The 20,364-nt window shown below is 38.4% G+C and overlaps 1 protein-coding gene across 2 annotated transcripts in view; it reads left to right on the top strand.

Annotated features, from left to right (window-relative positions):
* The window catches only part of KIAA1958 (KIAA1958 ortholog), a 131,646-nt gene extending 125,636 nt beyond the window's left edge, over positions 1–6,010 (top strand). The window contains exons 4-5 of one of the 2 annotated variants that reach the window (XM_077475334.1): positions 476–649; positions 5,082–6,010. In XM_077475334.1, the coding sequence (XP_077331460.1) occupies positions 476–649; positions 5,082–5,885 (978 nt within the window). In that variant the 3' untranslated portion in view covers positions 5,886–6,010. The remainder of the gene's footprint in view (positions 1–475; positions 650–5,081) is intronic. The other variant, XM_077475332.1, reaches the window with a different exon arrangement.
* Positions 6,011–20,364: the final 14,354 nt, after the last annotated feature.

Genomic DNA, 20,364 nt, shown 5'->3' with positions numbered 1-20,364 from the left:
AATTCCCTTGCAAACTGAAAATTCCTTTGAAAGTGAACAGCCTATTTCCCTTTAGTAAGTCAACCCCCGGTATCTTTCAGTTTAGGACATGTAAACAGTAGAGGAATGCAAAATGAAATGTTTAAACCTTGCTTGTGCAAAATGAGTGTATGTATTAATATATTTATTTTTAGTACTTACCGTACATAGTGTTCAAATACTGAGCTGAAGTTACTTTGATTATGCTACATGTGTTCTGTTTATTTGCGTGATAATTGACTTCTCAATAAATATTTTATTCTTGTGATTAATATTTAAATATTTAGGCTAAAATTTAAAAAAATAAGGTTCATTTACATATATCATGCATAAAAGGAAAAAAAAGTTTAGACTTTCCTCTTTCATCTTACATTAATTGTCTGTCTTCTGTTATAGAACAGAAAATATTTTATTACTTATCAGTTTCATTAATTTATTTATTTGATGCTATTTTGCAGCATACTCAACCAAGCTCAATAGATTTCCAATCTTTCATTTCCACGATGACCTGAAGGATCTGTGCATCAGTGCAGTGAGCTCAAATACGACCAAAGCTACCCTGTATGCTTTAAATGTGTGGCGGTACTGGTGTATGACAAGAGGCCTTAAGGACTGCATGGACTTCACCAAGGTTAGAGTGTGTTTTATAGGCCCAGCAGGACAATTCTGTTTTGACATTACTACTGCTAATAAAAAGCACCATTTGGCTAAATGCAATGCAGATTACTTTAGGATGCACCTATTATCAGTATACTAGTTCTTCATACCCAAAACCAGCAGTAGTAAATTTAAGCATGTTATTTTCAATGCAGAGAGCTTATATTATTTTTTCTGTAAGGATCTGTGCCTCCACAGCTGTCACTTTTCTCTCATATGTTTTTTAACCCAAGAAGTAACCTGTCCCTCTTTAACATAACCTACTCCCTAAAATTAATATCTAAACATCCCCAATACCCAACCTAAAACTTAAAAAGAACGCTTGCATAATTACACTAACCTAATATATAACACTATCACATCCTTTTAATGCTAATAACTATATAATTACCCCCTTACTCCTGACCTTAGTCTGGAGTTAATTCTTAAACTCCCTAAACCTATCACCAAAGACAGCATTTTAACGTGAATGTTTGCTTCAGTATTTACTTTATTGAGGTGGTAGTTCCGTGATTTGTGCTGAGTTGGCGCAGGAATGGAGTGCATGTGAGTTATTATTAATGTCTGTCAATTTCTGTTCTAGTAACAGCTGCCACCCTTATATCTACCCTTAGACAATAAATGCACACAGAAACTTTTAGCAGTTTAATTGTTTTTGACATTCAAATAACATTTATGTTTCAATATGTTTATTGAAGGTTTTCAATACAAAACAAACAAAATTCTCATCAATGTGGCTAAGTATTACATCTAGTACAGTGCACAATTGAATAATTTACCGGTCATTTCTTAAAATACTCTGTCGATGGCAACTCAATTCCTACAGCCAAAGACTCTGGGTCGCACATGGCCCCACCTTCCGATGCTGGTTACCTCTTATTTTTTATAGGTATCTAATCGTGCAACTAGCACCGCTCAATGAGAGATGAGGAGAAAACAAAAAGCAGAAAAGAAGAGGGGAAAGACCCAATAGTAGAAGGGGAGAGAGGAGTAAAGAATAGGAGAGAGTGGGGAAGGAAGAGAATTGGGGGAGAGCTGTGGTCCTAGATTCTCAAGTCCTTACTGCCATAATACCATTAAGCAACGTGTGCCCTGGGATCGTTAGTTAGGTAGACAATCCATAGGTCCCATATTCTGTGAAACATTCCCATCTTGTCTTGAGACAGCGCGGATAGCCGCTCGTTAAGCATTAACCATGGCATTTTATGTTTGAGCTGTGCTATCGGCAATGCAGCAGACCTCCAGTTTCGTGCTATGGTAATCTTAGCTGAAATAAATAGAAAGGTGAGGAGCCTCTGCTGATACTTGGAGGCCTCTACCGCTTTACCTCCCAAGAGGGCCAGCTTAGGCGACTTTTTCAGGTTCAAGCCCGTGACTGTATAGACAAAGTTATATACTCTAATCCAAAACCTTCTGACCTTCGGGCATGACCACCAAATATGGTAGGTGGTCCCCACCTGGCCGCAGCCCCTAAAACATTGGGACGTTGCCCCTGGTACAAAAGCGGCCAATCTGGTTGGGACCATGTACCACCTTCACAAAACCTTATAGTTTGCCTCTATCACCGATGTGTTAGTGAGTGAGCGATATGCCGTCTCAGAGTATACACCAATCATCTAAATCAAAAGTTTCCTGAAGGTCCTGCTCCCATTGGATCATATAACTCAATTTCTTTGCGGTACCCCTCAGTATTGTATATATGGCCGATAAATGGCCTCTAATTTTGTCATATTGTCTACTCAGCTGTTCCATGGGAGTCAGGGACCCCAGGTTCCCCCTGCGGGCCACACCCTGCACATAATGGTGCAGTTGGGCGTATCGAAACTTCTCCGAGGACGGCATAGCAAATTTATCTACCAGAGCTCGTTCAGAAAGCATGCCCCTATGGTCGCATAAATCAGCAATGCGCAGTAGCCCTTTATTTGTCCACCAACTAAATAGTTGAAGAGAGAGGCCCGGGGTGAACTCTTTATTGTTCAATAATGGCGCTAGTGGATTGTGGGGTGACTTGAATTTATGTATTTTCGACAGTCTGTCCCATATAGTCAGAGCCAGTGACAGAATGGGACACAATATCAGTGGTCTATCCTTCATTGGAAGCCACATTATCTGCGAAATCTGTGAGGGACGGCAGGAATAAGATTCCATGTCCATCCATATAGCATGTGGTTGGTGTGAGTGGTATCTGGAGAGGTGGGCCAGCTGAGCCGCATGAAAGTATTTCTGCAGATCAGGCAGGCCCAGCCCCCCATGTTTTTTTAAAGTGTACATTGTGCTTCTGTTCACCCTGGGCCTCTTATTTCCCCAAATAAACCGAAGGATTCCATTTTGTAGTAATTGAAGATCCCTTCGTAGTAAAGCCACCGGTAGAGTGCGAAACAAATATAATATTCTAGGCAACACATTCATTTTAATGGAGTGTAGTCTGCCGAACCACGATGGGGGATGAACCTGCCATTTCGCTAGATCCTCAGTTTTTTATAAAGTGGGGGATAGTTTTTCCTATACAATGACTGAATCGTGGGGGTCAAATAGATACCAAGGTATGGCAGGGCCTCTGGCTCCCATTTAAATTTATATGAGCGTTCAAGAGCCTTCTGCGTGGCCTCCGACAATGAGAGATTGAGCGCTCTAGATTTAGACTGGTTCATTTTTAACCCCGAAATTTCAGAGAAGGGTTGTAGGATCGCATGTAAATTGGGGAGGGAAGTAACTGGTGATGTCAGTGTTAGCACTAGGTCGTCGGCGAAGAGTAAGCATTTATGTTCTCTATTTCCACACGTAATCCCCTGGACATCCTGGCACTCCCTAATCCTGATAGCCAGTGGCTCTATCGCAAGGACAAACGGGAGCGGGGACAGTGGGCAGCCCTGTCTCGTGCCCCTTCTAATCGGTAGAGGCCGAGAGGAGTATCCTCGTAGCATCAGCGATGCCGACGGAGTGTCATAAAGCGTTCTGAGAAGAGTCAAAAAGCGTTCGCCAAAGCCATATCTGTGTAGTACATCAAATAAATATTCCCAAGAGAGGGAGTCAAACGCTTTCTGAATATCCAACGAAAGCAACATACCCCGTCTAGTGCCCCCACCATCCCAGTCCGACTGCACTGCTGTCAAATAACATTTAAAAGAAAAGTTTCTCTCAAACATATGAAAGTGACCCAACTGGGACTCATCAACAACTTGTACCTATGCTGGCAGGCCCTGCCATTTATTCATTTTTGGTTTGAGCATTGATTGGGTAGGTTAGAATGCCTGAATTGGTCACTATTGCTCTCTGTGATAGGTGTTGCCAGAAGTGGTTGCATGCATTGCTCAGCTCCCCTTCCCTTGCATTCATAAAAACTTGCTAAATCAACAGCAATGACTGCTACCACATGTGAATGAAAGTGATATTAAAGCCTATTTTTGTTGATATTGCACAGACCGGTCCCTTATTTCCTTTTCTGGGGTCCCATGTTGGCACTCTCTGCTCTTTCTTCCTGCAGATGCCCCCATAGCAAGCCAGAGCAGTTAGTAGAGAGTTCTTTTAAATTAGTTGAGGACCAATTCACAGCAGTGCATTTTAGCACAGCTGTAAAATAAAGATCAACAGAAGGACATCTAAAAAACAATAATTTCCAATGGGGGAAACTTACTAAAACTGGAGCACGCAGAATCTAGTGCAGCTGTGCATGGTAGCCAGTCAGCTTCTATATTCTACTTGTTCAATTAAGCCTTGACAATAAAACCTGGAAGCTGATTGGTTTGTCTGCAGAGCTGCACCAAATTTTGCACACTCCAGTTTTAATAAATCTCCCCCAGAGTGTGCTCATCACAACATAACATTGCGTTGTGTTGCGCTAAAATTTGAAAAATGTATGTTAATGGATGTCAAAATGTATGTCAACGGACATCAGCGCATGTTAAAATGTGACTAAAATGCATGGAAACGTACATGTATTTTAGGGCACATCAGTATGAATTAAACCTTAGAATTTATAACCACTTTAAGTGTTCCCAATGCCTCTTCATTGTTCAAGCAGTTTTTTATCAGGATAATGGAAGGACAAGCGGATTGTGTTTTGTTGCAGTCAGTGTCCCCAATGGAAATATTTTAGACACTTCCTGGAAGTTAGAGCAAAGCCCCCCATTGGGGAAACAGGCCACAATAAATACCCGATATGGGTTCTTTGCCTTTAACACTATCCAAAACTAAAAAATAAAAAAGTTTTGCTTGGACTCGAGCTTTAAATGTCCATTGTTCAGCATAGCAGTTATACTAAGAAAATGTTTTAGATACGTTAGAGAAAGTAACATTACCATGTATTAAGTGTTTAAATACTGTACACTCTGCTTTAGAACGGTATACTTACAATGTCATATATTTTAGAACCCCCCTTTCATAATTTTTTTTTATTTGTATTTAAGGTTCCTGCTGTTAAGCTAAACGAACTTCTAGAGGATTTTTATGTGACCGTAAAAAAAACAGATGGGTCAGATTTTTTGGCAACATCGCTCCATGCAATACGTAGAGGATTAGACCGAATCTTAAAGAATTCTGGAGCTGGATTTTCTATCACTAGCAGTGTCTTTAATTCTTCATCCCAGAAACTTAAAGAAAAGTTAAGATTGCTCAACAAAGCTGGAATGTCAGGCTCCCGATCACGCAACATTGTCTATTTCTCACTAGCAGATGAAGAGGAGATGTGGAGGACTGGGTGTCTAGGTGATGATGGGCCTGCGCCTTTGTTGTCCTCTGTGGTAAAGTACAACAGTCAGTTCCTGAACATGAGGACTTTACAAGAACATGCTGACCTAATGTATGGGGATATTGAATTTCTCAAGGATGCAAATAATAGACCTTTCTTTGCTAGAACAGATAGTGTCAAAAGAGACAAGCAAGCAAATCCCAGTAAAATGTGTTATGGACAGATCTTCCATGAACATTCAAAGGGACATCAACGATGTCCTTACTGTCTCCTCTATAAGTACATGTATACCCATCGTCCGCCATCTCAGATGGAACCAAATTCACCATTTTACCTAACTGCTCGAAAAGAGGTTAGCGGAATGGAAAAAATCTGGTATGAAGAGCAAAGAATGGGGCTAAGATCTTTACGTGGCATTGTCCCAAAGTTGGCCAAACGTGTAAAGCTAGACAACTGTGATAATTACACCTTTGTTTCATTTACTCAGACATTTAGAAAGTTTGGCCCACTCAATAACTATTAAGATTTTCCAAATAACATAAGCTAACTACTTGAACAGCAGATTGGATCATGTAGAAGGTAACTGAACTGCAACTCCTTGTTTTTGTATATTTTTAATAAAGTTGTGTTGTTTGGGATAAGTAAAAAGCTAACGGTATGCAGTAGAGATCACATGATCAGTATGAACAGTGCTAAATTCCATGCATCAAAATTGAGAGTGCCTTTTAGCACCTGCATTTAAATGATGATATAAAGGGGCGAGAAAAGGATAACATTTAGCACAACTAAATCTAAACCAACCTAAACCTAAAAAAACACACTCCGTACCTCGCAAATTTTCTAGCTGCGTTTTCAAGGTAAGTAATAAGTATGTTAAGTGCTTTCAAGCACTCGGAGACAAGCAGAGCAACTTCTGCTAAAAATATCTTTCCTACTGAAGTGAATTAAACTCTATTTAAATTACTGAAATTGTGTCATATACTGGCCAAGATATAATTATGGTGGGTATCACACATCTTCAAGCACAGAATGAAAGTTGCTTATCTGGTGCTTTTTCTATAATGATGTAATAGAAATGCAGGCTATGGACCCGTTAATGAGGCACTTTGGCTTACATTATGATATCTCTTCGGTATCCCTTTGGATTAATGTGTAGAGAAAAAACTGTTTTAGCAATATCATTAAAAAAATATAAAAATAGTTGTAGTCATGTTGACTTTAAAGGATAAGTGTACTTTCTGACCAAGTGCACTTATCTTGTTTGCTCTTTTTTATTCCACTGCCCCCTCAAGAGCTGTATACTTACCTTGATCAGATTGGGGTGAGTATATATCCCTGAAGGGAGTAGGTGGGATCAGTTAGGTCAGCTTAAATGAGCGAACAGAATAAGGGCATTTTGTCTGAAAGTTAAATATGTTTTGAAAAAGTCATCATACAATGCTTGGCCCATTACAATTAGAAGTGCATTTTGTCTGAAAGTTAAATATGTTTTGAAAAAGTCATCATACAATGCTTGGCCCATTACAATTAGAAGTGCTAAAGGAGAAATGTTTCTCAGCCCATCAAGTCTGGGAGCCCAGTCATGACTATTTCTCCGCATTGTGCTCACATTAGATTCTGTACAGAATCTTTGTTAGTATAATAGTTCTATAAATGTCTACAAATCATTTTATATAATGTCAGCATAGTACACATTGCTTAAAGAGAACTTTGAACCCTTCATGTCACTGCCCTGATGGAGCTTACTGTCTAAGCTGTCTACTCTCACATTCTTACAACTAAAGTGTATCTAAACCCTAAAGCAAACTTTAATGAAATAAATTACAGTTTATTAACCCTTACATGTAGTGGCTGTATTAATCTTTTTTTGTTTTGTTTTTAGCTTTTTTTTTCCCTTTATTTTCACCTGGTTATCCTGCCAGTAGTCCTGTTGTTTTTCAACTTTCTTTAACAGACCAAGCTGTCCAAACAAAGTGGCAGTTGGAGAATTGAGATAAATCATTTATATTTCAATCTTTTTATTGAATTTTTAATAACAAAGAAGGCTCCCTTTGGCTCGGTTCACATATATGCACTGTGGGAATCCTGTGCGTTTCCCGCACCGCATTGAAATTGCACGTTTATGAGAACCACAGCATGTGTCAATCTTAATTTAACAACACCCCAAAACAGTTGGTAAAACGCAGTACGATTGACAGGATTGGATTGCATAGGTATGAACGCCCATGCAATCCAATTCCTGTGTGTGTGTGGGGGGGGGGGGGATGGGTAATGGGTTCTGTACCTTTTTTGTGTGAATGTGGTGCGAATAAATTGCTTGGATCACACCACACAGACATAGCATGTGATTTGAATAGGAATGAGGTGCAATTCCTATCCAAAACTAGCCTATATCAAGAAGGAGCAATAAAAAAAAAAAATCAACAATTGGGTATATTTAACAAATGATACAACAAATTATCACAGTGAAACAATTATCGTTGATCCCAAAAGAGATACAGAAGTATAACATTTAGGCTGGGTTCACACTTATGTAATGCCAGACATTGCATGTGATTCGCACTGCATTGTCTGTGTAAATTCAGTCATATAATTTGTATGGCTGAGATCGCATTCGCACCAAAATGGTGCAGGACCCTTTTTTTGGTATGCACTGGAATCGGATAGAATGGGTGTTCAGACCCATGCAATCCGATTCCACAGTTCACACTGCATTCTGCGACACTGATTTGGGGGTGTCATTAACTTTACATTGATACCTGCAGCAGTTTGCAGATGTCATTGTGAACTGCCTGCGAGTCAGAATCGCGCTGGTTCCTGCATCGCACCAGTGTGAACTGAGACGTACTTAAGAAGTATGGAGATGAACGGAATCAAATAGTCATATCTTACAAGCCATATTCTTATCAATTGTCTTTTCTACACCAAATGTCTACAGAAAATCAAAACACAAACCAAGTAAAATGTAACATTGTCGCCATAGAAGGGAAAGGAGGGACGTAAAGGTAAATGGAGTGAAACATAAAACGGTTAACGCTGTTGCTGTAACGGCTTATAAAGTGTTAGCTGGAATTTGGCTTCGTTAGTCAAGTCTATACGCTATTGACAATGCTGCTGTCCAAAGGTGTCTCTATTCCTGCTTCATTTAGATTGGAGACACCATAAGACAGGAAGTGTGTTACTGATTGTAAAGAAAACACGAAAAGCTTCTGATAAGCTGCAATTTTATAACATTTTGTTTTTGGGTTTAGATATTCTTTAGGCATGCACAGGCACATTGGGGTGAAAAATGTATTTATAACAGTCCTCTGCGCTACTATAAGTGAACTTGGTTAAATACAAATAATAAGAATAATAATAATTAATAAGGTGGAAATGCATCAAAACCTAATAGTGATCACAACTACACCAATAAAAACAAATAAAAATTATAGTGATCTTGTGCATAACCTAGCAATCTGTCACAAATCAAAATGATTGAAATAATACAATAATGTGAAATATCGTTCAATAAATGTTCATAAAAGAAGTACTTACAGTATAGTATTTAAATAAGTGCAAAAGAAAGTCCATAAACACAAGTAATCCAGTGATTTAAAATAGTGTGGATGACATTTCATGTTTTATGGACTTTTTCTTTTGCACTTATTTAGGTATTGTGGTACTACTTTTATGAACATTTATTGAACGATATTTCACATTATTGTATTATTTCAATCATTTTGATTTGTGACAGATTGCTAGGTTATGTGCAAGATCATAATAATTTTTATTTGTTTTTACATTGGGGTGAAAGCCATTTAATCTCATTTTGGAAAATAGAAAATAAAATAAAAGGAAGACTGCAGCAACTGCCCCTATTGTGACATCCATGCGGATGCAGTAGCAGGGCCCTAAACACCTGTGCATCCCACAGCTGCTACACAGAGTACAGATTTTTATGCCCTGTGTGAACGAGGCCTAAAACTAAAACTTGTACTGTTTCGGGGTCTTGAAAGGCTAGTCTAGTATGATTCATATTCAACATATGGTATTTCTTAAAAAATACAGTTCTACAATAATCATTGTGTGTGGATGACAGGGGGAGAGACATTAGACTGTAAGCTCCAGTAGCCCAGAAACTGATTGTAATGGTTTTATGTACTCTGCAATGTGCCTTGTGCTGTGTTGGTGCTATATAGATAAGGAAAAAATACAGTGATGTACAGAATTAGGTTGTCCTTTCACCAGTTCCTGATCCGACAAGATAAATGGAAAGCACAGGTCATGAAACTTTTTGTAATCTGTGTTGCAGGAATGAGGTTTTTTTCTTGGATGATAATCACATGTAGGAGCACAAAATCATTGGGTTGTTGTGACAAGAACATAACATACACCTGTCATTCATGATGGAATTTGTGGAGTAAATGAAAGAAGGATTCAAGTTCATCCAGGACTCACATGGGGTACTTTAATTCAAATTTTCTAACTGACTTAAACAAGGAAAAAATAAAGCCTTCTAACAATAGACATCATAGCTTTACTTTAAATGAAAAATATGGACCTTATGTATGTACTGGACTAAATATTAGTCTAATCAAAGATGGAAGCAGAAGTGCCTCGGTTTTATGTACCGTAATTATCTTGATAACAATAACATTATAGAGTCAACTGTTTGTCTTGTCCTATGTCTAAAAAAGGATCTGTTTCCAAATCATTGTACACTGGATCTGCACGCACTGCAGTTAGTTTAACAAAAAAAAAAAGTCTTAGATAATAAAAAATAGCTGTCTGTGTATATGTCAACTTTTTTTTATCCTGCACTCACTCTTTCTAAATCAAAATGACTTGAACTCATGTTTATACTTCTCCCTTATATGCCATTTATTGCTCAGCACAGACAATCTCACTGTTAGCCTGACGATGATAATATAAAGAATGATTGTAAGCATTTACACAGATATTAACACAATGTAAAGACACATTGGGGGAGATTTACTAAAACTGGTGCACACAGAATCTTGTGCAGCTGTGCATAGTAACCAATCAGCTTCTAACTTCAGCCTGTTCAATTAAGCTTTGACAATAAAACCTAGAAGCTGATTGGTTACTATGCACAACTGCACCAGATTCTGTGTGCTCCAGTTTTAGTAAATCTCCCCTATTTTGTTTACTGAATATATATAGGTTACAAGGATTTTAAGCAGTTTGCATCTTTTTAGAATTTTTCTTCTGTTCATGTGGAAAAAATAGGAGTCTTTTTTATGTGGACTTAAATGCATTTCTTGTACAGCAGCATACAGTGGGTATAGAAAAAAAATCCCACCTCCCCCCTTAAAAAAAATATATAATACATTTTGCATAGTTGCCTTCAAAATATTGACACAAGGGGGTGATCCTTTTCCAACTCAATGATTCCTTTTTTTTTTTTTTTTAATCATTTTTTTTCTGACACGTTGGTGTGATATCTTTCACTTGGATGTTATAAATATGTAAATACAGCTGGCTAAAACAAACATAGTGTCTTCATTTCAGGTGGCAAAGCAACAAAATGTGATCAGTTTGAAGGGGGTGATTCTTTTCCATACCCGTTGTATTTGAGCATAACCTATGTTTTAGTGAAGATTCAGTGGGGTTGATTACATACAGCTAATATACTGTTCACTTTCCAAGGGCAGTTACACTTTTAGATAACTTTCCCCAGGGGTTAGTGAATGTGGTGAAATACCACTTTGCAAAGAATGCCAAATCATGTGAAAAGAAAATAACAAAAAAAAACAACGCATTTTTGCTTGCACATGATTGGATGATGGAAGTCACCAGAGCTTCACCTTGTTCACTAAACTAAATTCCCTTCCAAAGTGAGCATTCTATCTGCCTTTAGTAAATCACTGCTTGTCAATTCATTCAGTATGCTTTTAGGAGAAAATGGCTTGTTTTGCTTTGACGTACTTCAGGATTTTTTTTAAGTTTTCACATTCACTCTTGTAAAAAGAAAAGCAATTCAAATGCACAAAAACTGTCCATGTATACAAGCCTGTGGAGCTCGAGCACCCAAGCTTATATGTATATAAGGCATTTTTTGCAATACATTTTTGAATTGTAGAGATAGTCATAGATATTGCATAGTGGTTGGTCTTCAGGATATAACTGCTCAATAATATCAGCCAGATGTGCATACTATTTTACATGATTCTGCATGTCACACTGCAGACACAAATAGCTGAATCCAATACACTTTTTCCCTGGGACCTTCTAGATGAGAGCATGCAATTTGCTGAATGGGTCGAAATCAGCAAAATCATGAATGGGTTGTCATGTATTTTAATATCTTGAAAGGTGAGTGTGTATAACTGTTTTTAATGACTGGCCAGGGTAGGGCTAGCCATTACACAACAGGATTTCTCTTTTAGCCCCACACATTTAGTCACACACTAGCGGGAGAGCATGCAGTTTGATTGGGGCGATCAATCAAAGAGCAATGTAAGCGAGTGAGAGAAGTCATTTTTTCAAAGAAAAACACATAAGGCATGATATTACATATATAAATAGTGTAGCGCTCCTAAAATATCTAACCACCCTTATTTAGATTTCATCTACCTTTTACATACAATATAAACTCCAAAAAATGAAATGTGCTACTGTATAAACCATAAAATTATTAAAGGGCACAGACCCTTTTGAGAACCCTCCATGTAGCTCTTGAATATATTATACTGGAAAAACCAAAGTGCTAGTGCAAATTTAACAACTGTGCCAGAACACACAATTAAACAGACACATGTGTCCATATATAGTCCATAAAAAAATCTGTTGTGCTTTACACTTCTTAACCACTTCAGCTCCAGAAGGTTTCACCCGCTTCCTGACCAGGCCATTTTTTGCAATACTGCACAGTTGCGCGGTCGTGCAACACTGTACCCAAGTAAAATTGATGTCCTTTTGTTCCCACAAATAGAGCTTTCTTTTGGTGGTATTTGATCACCTCCTGCAGTTTTTATTTTTTGGGCTATAAACAAAATTTTAGACAATTTAAAAAAAAAAACTATATTTTTTACTTTTTTTTTTAAAAATTAAAAATTTAATTTCTTCATCAATTTAGGCCAATATGTATACTACTACATGTTTTTGGTAAAAATCCCAATAAGCGTGTATTGATTGTAGATGCTATAACTTTTGCGCAAACAAAACTATGGGATAGATTTATGGACTTTTTATTTATTTTATATTTTATTAGGAATGGTAGCGATCATTGATCTGACTGCGACATTGCAGTGAACAAATCTAACACTAAGTGACACTTTCTGGGTATCAGTGCTAAATAATATCACTTTACTAATGACACTGACAGGGAAGGGGTTAACATTAGGGGTGATCAAAGGGTTAAATGTGTTCCCTGTGAGTGTTTTCTGGGTGGGGGATGGTTTCACTGTAGGAAGACAGAGAGCCATATTCCTGCTTAGCAGAAACACAAGATCTCCATCTTCCTTACTAATAGAACGGCGATCTGCCTTGGTTACATAGGCAGTCCGCTGCTCTGCTTCTTTCCAAACGATGTCTGCCAGACCCGCTGATTGGCTCCCACTGTGTCCTTTCACAGTGGTAGCGGGGGGTCCGGCCGTACGCGCCCCAGAGCCCTTGAAAAGAGTGCAGGTACGTGATTTTGCACTTAAGGGCCATCCTGCCACAGTAAATGTACATGGGGCTGTCCTTAAGCGGTTAAATGTGCTCTCATGCAAAATTTTGCTGCCAGTGAATGACTCCATTTCTATTATGCCTCTATGCCCCTTTTTCATGGAAGCTCACCTCCTTTGGTGGACCCCCCTTTTTAGGTAATATTAGTCACAGCTGTTTGTTTTGCTCCTATGAACAGTCTGTGTAATGAGGCACTCCCCTGCTTCTCAGTTGCGCTCACCATCCACCTTATTTAACTAGCCTGGCAAGAACTCCCAAGGAAATAAGAAAACCCAGATAATGTGTACCGTCACTTTATCTGAAAACCATATTATATAATACATTCATAGTTTGTCAGTTAAAAAGTGCTTGTCAAAGTGTGCAGTATCACCTCACTCGTCCTATGGACTTTCTCAAATGTAGACTGGGCTGTATGCTTGTCCCATTAAATAGCTGCCTGACCACTTGGTTGCTAAGCACCCACTTTATTTACAATATTACATACACAGCAGCCCTAAATATGGTAAAAACTGGTTGCCCATATTTACTTGGCTACTATGTCAGAGGAATAGATGAGGCATATTTTATTTAGATAAAAATAGTTTATTATGTCACAGACAAGAGACAGAAATAAAGGACAATGCCATGTAAGTGTTTTTTTTAACTAGGTTGTAATGCAAGATGGAGAAACTAGGCAGGTCTGATCCTCCTAAAATATAAAGACAGTATGTACTCCCTATTTGCTAAGCTTCTATGTCAGAGGAGCAGGTCTTTTTTTCTCAAACCTTATAGCTAAATAATTGTAAAATATTATGCAGACTTTGTGAAGTCTTTTTTGCTATTCCACTATTCCAGAGGGAAAGAACAAGCAGATTTAATGTAAAATAAAAGAAAATTCCAAAAAATTCAATAAAAAAGATTCTACAAAAAAATAAAAAATAAAAGAAAATTCAGAGTTATTTTCTAAGATTGAATACTGTAAAGTGACACAGTTTTGAAGGACACCTTTAAGTCTTTATCATATAGGCATTTTGGAATGAGAGAGAGAAATCAGATTGTACCTTGAAATCTAAAATGTGTGTCTTCTTTGGAAGACTAGAAATGGAAAAAAAGTGACAGTTTTGCAGCATTGTTGTTGAACCAGTATGAACAGACTGTAATTTATGAGCAACTGAACAAGCATTTAGCATTCCTAATATATATATATATATATATATATATATATATATATATATATATATATATATATATATATATATATATATATATATATATATATATAGTCTTTTTTTTCAATACTGACAATGGAAACCGCGCACAGGTTTGCACTACAGCTAAAAAGTCTGTTATAAAAGACTGAACAGCCATTTAACATCCGTAAAAAATAAATAAATACATATTTGTGTCTTTTTTTGGACAATGACAAAAGCATACAGGTGTGCACCACAGCTAGAAAGCGTTTTTGAACTGCCCATCATTTCTGAGAGATTGAACGGGCATTTAGCATCTGAAAAAAAGATTTCCTTTTTGGACAATGATGATGGAAACAATGTACCTCCCTGGATTCACATGCACTTTATATATTTATTGGATAAACCTCCTTGGATTCACATGAACTTTATATATTTATTTATTTGTACACTGGAATTTATGGACTTTATATATTATTTTATATTTGATATGAGTTTTTTATGATTTATTTGGTATATATTAGTATAGTAGCGCTCTTATTCTGTTCTCAGTATACAGGTTTGCACCCCAGATAAAAATACTATAGAAAATTAAAAAATACAGTTCCAGGTGGATCCACTGAACTCACAGCTGCTAACACACTTTTAATCAACTGCGGGCCCAACTTGAATCTGTCTTTATAAAAAAAGGTCCAACCACCTTCACCTCTGAGATCACCTTTATCGCCCTCCATCGGCGTGCTGTCACCACTGACAGGGCATCCATTTTCACCTGGCCTTCCTTCTGGGTTCACGACTTGAGGCCGCTTGATTGGACGAGCCGCGATTATGTCACTCCCGTGCATGCGTGAGGTGGTCATGGCCGTGGCATAGCTCACAAAGAACACCACGCCATCCATTGAGAGTGCAGTGCGTATGCGCCAGTGCCAACACTGGCTATCACTATAGTAAAAATCTCCGAAACAGTGCACGTATTAGAAGATATTTCCTGCGCCTACAGGTAAACCTTATTTTAGGCTTACCAGTAGGTAAAAAATAAACAATGGCGCATTACTACCACTTTAAAATTGTACAATAAAGGTGATCTCTGAAGTGTGGCTGATTGGACCTTCTTTTCAATGAACACAGATAAAAAGCCTGTTTAGTCAGGCCAAAACTTCTGAGAACTTGAGCAGGCAATTAACATTCATAAAAAAATTCTTAGTGTCTTTTTTGGACACCAGTGATGGAATTAGCATACAGGTTTGCACCACAAATAGAAAGCTTTTTTGAACAGGCCACAATTTCTGAGAGATTGAGCAGGCATTTAACATCTGGAAAAAAAACATTGACGATGGAAATAGCATATGGGTTTGCACCACAGCTAGAAAGCCTATTTGAACAAGCTGAAATTTCCACACAGCAGGTGAAAAAAGTTTAGTGCTTGCCAGCACAATTTTTACATCCTTTTCTTGGAGAGGTCCCTATCTCAAATTTAAAGGTTAAGTTCAACTTTATAAAAATAAGTAAATAAATGAATGTACATATTTTTTCAGGTAAAAAGAGCCCACAGGACCAGTGCTTTATTTTTGTTTTTTGTATGTGGAACCCCATGACAAGATTTTCTCCAGTTTTGCAACCATTTTTTAATCTCTAATAAAAAAAAAAGGAAATAAAAAGAGCCTACAGGTCTGTGCTCATACCTCTGTACAGTCTGTCAGTTTCCAAGCTGTAGAAAGTGTGAATCGAATATGAATGCGCTGATCAGTACACTTGCAGTCCATTGAAACTACAAGTATACGTCTGCTGCTGTGGAAGATGAGACTTGTTGTTTATTCATTCACAGGGATCTGGCTGTATGGGCAGAGAGCTGCGCTGCTGGCTGAGTTTAAGACCCCTTTTCATACTGGGGCCGTGGCCGAGTTCGTTTTAAAGCGACGCTAGTTTTAGCAGTGCTTTTAACCCCAAAGAAGGGGTTAAAAACTCCCTTGTCGCAGGGTTTTGGAAGCGCTTTTCAGACTCTTCAGAAGCACTCTCCATTAATTCCAATGAAAACAAGTATAAAAAATGTGCAGCGCTAACAGATAATCGATATCAAAAATAAGATTGACATGTGAGAAATTATTAACAAATACAAAAATACATTGCCACATATATTCAATGATGAATAGTGTCCATATATAAACATAAGGGACCACAAGCAGGTCCTAATGTGAATAATCCAAAAATAAATGACAGTCACAAAAATCTTGGGTGAGCATTCAAAGGTGATGAGTGACATAGAAAATCCACCACCAGAAACATCAGTCGCTTACCGGAGAGATTGGACTCATACAGGTATACACCTGATGAGTCAATCAAGCTTTATGAGATGACCAGAAGGTTCAGGCTCACTGTATGGACACAAGCTCCAGACGGACGTTCCAAAGCGGTGGATACAGCAGGTTAGTAGTACACGGGCAAATCGGCCCAACCAAGAGGACAAAAAAAAGGAAGAAGGGGGCACATAACGTAATTCCGTGAGGAATATTTATATAAACATAAGAATTGCACTTACATTTCCAAGGTAAAAAAACAAGCGCTTCAAATAAGACAGTAACAATGGGATCAGCAAAAAGGAGAAACAAGCAGCTCAACCCAAGTGCAGTAATATAACACACGTTTTATTGATTGTAGTCAAAATGCACTCACTCTGTGTTAATTAAAAACAGGCACATCTTAATGGTGACGTCCGGGTGGGCAATATAGTGGGTGATCTGGCTCCAGAGGAGGTGATCCTTTTGCGCTATGAGATCAAGGCACTCCCCTATCAATATTTCTCTAGATTGATTGACTCTGGGAAGCCAGGGGGTGGGATTATGACATCAGTCATTATGTTTGAGAGTGGATAGCATAATATTATGAGAGAGAGAGAAGTGAAAGGGAGCTATGAACACAGAGGACACACACAAAAGAGACTAGGACTATGCAGACAAGAATCACATAAATATATGATGGAAGGAATAACATAAACCATGACATGACAGAGACAATGATTTTGTAATGATTTTGTAAAAAAGTTCCATAAGGGATATACAATATATATGCATGTATTAAAAAAAAAAAATATATATATATATATATATATTTATATATATATATATATATATATATATATATATATATATATATATATATTTATATATATATATATATATATATATATATATATATATGGGAAAAAAACGATTAATTGATTATATAAAAAAATATAAAAAATAAAATAGATTAAAATGGAAAATTAAAAGAAAAATTTGAATCTTTTTATATATATATATATATATATATATATATATATATATATATATATATAATCAATGAATACATTTTTCCCATATATATATATATGCATGCATATATATATATTGTATATCCCTTATGGAACTTTTTTATAAAATCATTGTTTTTACAAAATCATTGTCTTTATCATTTCATGGTTTATGTTATTCCTTCCATCATATATCCATGTGATTCTTGTCTGCATAGTCCTAGTCTCTTTTGTGTGTGTGTGTCCACTGCGTACATAGCTCCCTTTCACCTCTCTCTCTCGCTCTAATATTATGCTATCCACTCTCAAACATAATGACTGATCTCAAAGTCCCACCCCCTCTCTTCCCAGAGTCAATCAATCTAAAGAAATATTGATAGGGGAGTGCCTTGATCTCATTGGCCTGCTCGTGCATCCTTTTCCCTTTTTTACAAATTCCAAGATGGAGGCTGCTATGCCTGATGAAGGAGCACGCATGCTCCGAACACATGCACGCCATGCATGCTAGTATCATTACAATGCGATTTGGGCCCTTACAGACGGACAATCCCCACTGCTCCTTGCCAACCTCAGCCTGGGACACTGGAATTCACCGGCGCCGCCAGACGGGACTGCATAGCGCAAAAGGATCACCTCCTCTGGAGCCAGATCACCCACTATATTGCCCACCCGGACTTCACCATTAAGATGTGCCTGTTTTTAATTAACACAGAGTGAGTGCATTTTGACTACAATCAATAAAATGTGTGTTATATTACTGCACTTAGGTTGGCGCTGCTTGTTTCTCCTTTTTGTATTTCTTCTCAAGGTCTCTTCTGCCTTTCAGCATGCTGCCTCCTGCTCCATGCTAGCAACTTTAATTACATCAAGAGTCATAATAACTGATCACTAACCTATTTCTGCCATTGTTTAACAGTATCCCATCCATGGACATTTTTAACCCCTTTCCTCCCATTTTTAAAATACATCTATGCACTAAGTTGTTGTCTTTAGCGCACCAAAAATTGTTGTTCTTTTTACAATGTGCGTGGGTTGTTAGGCTGATCCCATTGTTACTGTCTTATTTAAAGCGCTTGTTTTTTTACCTTGGAAATGTAAGTGCATTTCTTATGTTTATATAAATAAATATTCCTCACGGAATTATGCTATGTGCCCCCTTCTTCCTCCTTTTTTGTCCTCTTGGTTGGGCTGATTTGCCCGTCTACTACTAACCTGCTGTATCCACCGCTTTGGAACGTCTGTCTGGAGGCCATCTCATAAAGCTTGATTGACTCATCAGGTGTATACCTGTTTGAGTCCAATCTCTCCAGTAAGCGACTGGTGTTTCTGGTGGTGGATTTTCTATGTCACTCTTATCACCTTTGGATGCTCACCCAAGATTTTTGTGACTGTCATTTATTTTTGGATTATTCACCTTGGAACATATTAGGACCTGCTTGTGGTCTCTTGTGTTTATTTATGGTTCAGAGCCCTATGTCCGGTACGGATAAGGATGACAAACAGGGTTAACATAAACTCACCACTTGAAATAGACCTGAAAGTGTGCCTTGGTCTAACGTACGGTATACCAAAATAAGGGGGCATACCCTAGATAAGAAATGAGGATTAAATGAAATAAACATGAAATGAAGTGAAATGAGTACTCTTGTGAGGAGTATGATGCCTTGAGAAATGCCCTAAAAAGGGGATGGGAGGGTGGGTATCGCACACAGGAACCGACAAGGAACACAGCAGAATGGGCTGATTAAATACCCCTCCGGGCTCCTCCCATAAATTCCGGCCACCATACTGGCCGACAAGGAACACAGCTGAACGGGCTGATTAATTACCCCTCCGGGCTCCTCCCATAAATTCAGGCCACCATACTGGCCTTCTAACTTATGGTTCAGAGCCCTATGTCCGGTATGGATAAGGATGACAAACAGGGTTAACATAAACTCACCACTTGAAATAGACCTGAAAGTGTGCCTTGGTCTAACGTACGGTATACCAAAATAAGGGGGCAAAAACATTCCGGTAGGGGATAGTTCTTTAATAATTGAGTTTGATCATTAAGTGAGTTTAATAAATGCCTGAGCAATTTCCACGTGAGGGTTGTGGCTGTACTGGGCGAAGCAGGCAGACTCCTACCTGCCTAGCCTTTCAATGACACCCCGTGACGGAATGCTGCTGAGGCTGCCCCAATACAGAAGGAGTGACGGGAGTACCTGATAGGACTCAGCTGAAAGTTGTGTAGAAGTACCCTCATGTGTTTCATAAACTGACCAGTACTCAAGGCTTTGACGAGAAAGGAAGAAGGGGACTGGAGTCCGACAGTTGGGAGAGTAGTGTCAACAGTTGGTTGAGTGTGGCAACTGGACACCCGCTATTATCGATTCTGTAAAGTGGATGTCTACCCTGGAGCCTACTTGCTGCTCTTTAGAAACTGCTAGGTGAAGTACGAAGTGATCTTTGTAGCAGGCTAAGTAGCGTCCACGTAGCTCTTGGCCTGCTGGATTGCCGCAGGTGAACTTTCCAGGTCACAGGGACCTTTTAGTAGGCCAACACCTGGCTGCCTGTAAGACCATGCTAGGGGAGAGACCAAACGAAGAGGTAGTCAGGATGGTCGGTATACCCTTAAGGATGTCACCCGTCCGGGTAAGCATTTGGCACCGACCGCCGGTTGGAGTTCCTGGACTTCACGAAGCATGGTTCAAATAGCGTGGGACATGGATAAAGAAATGTTGCATGCCGGCTAGGTATAGCCGAATAGTGTTATGGGATGGGGCTAGCTGGGTATGACAGTAAGAGATAAAGGCCAGTATCTGCCTGATGTTAGAAGTTTCACAGGAGTGGTGTGTCAGGTATTTTTGAAGGCCCTCCAGGCCGTCTGG

Source organism: Lithobates pipiens, unplaced genomic scaffold (assembly GCF_037356315.1).
Source record: "Lithobates pipiens isolate NorthernLeopardFrog02 unplaced genomic scaffold, aLitPip1_a1.2 Scaffold_13, whole genome shotgun sequence".
Lineage (NCBI taxonomy): Eukaryota > Metazoa > Chordata > Amphibia > Anura > Ranidae > Lithobates > Lithobates pipiens.
Note: the sequence above shows the minus strand (reverse complement) of the source record. Positions and strands in the feature narration are given on the sequence as shown.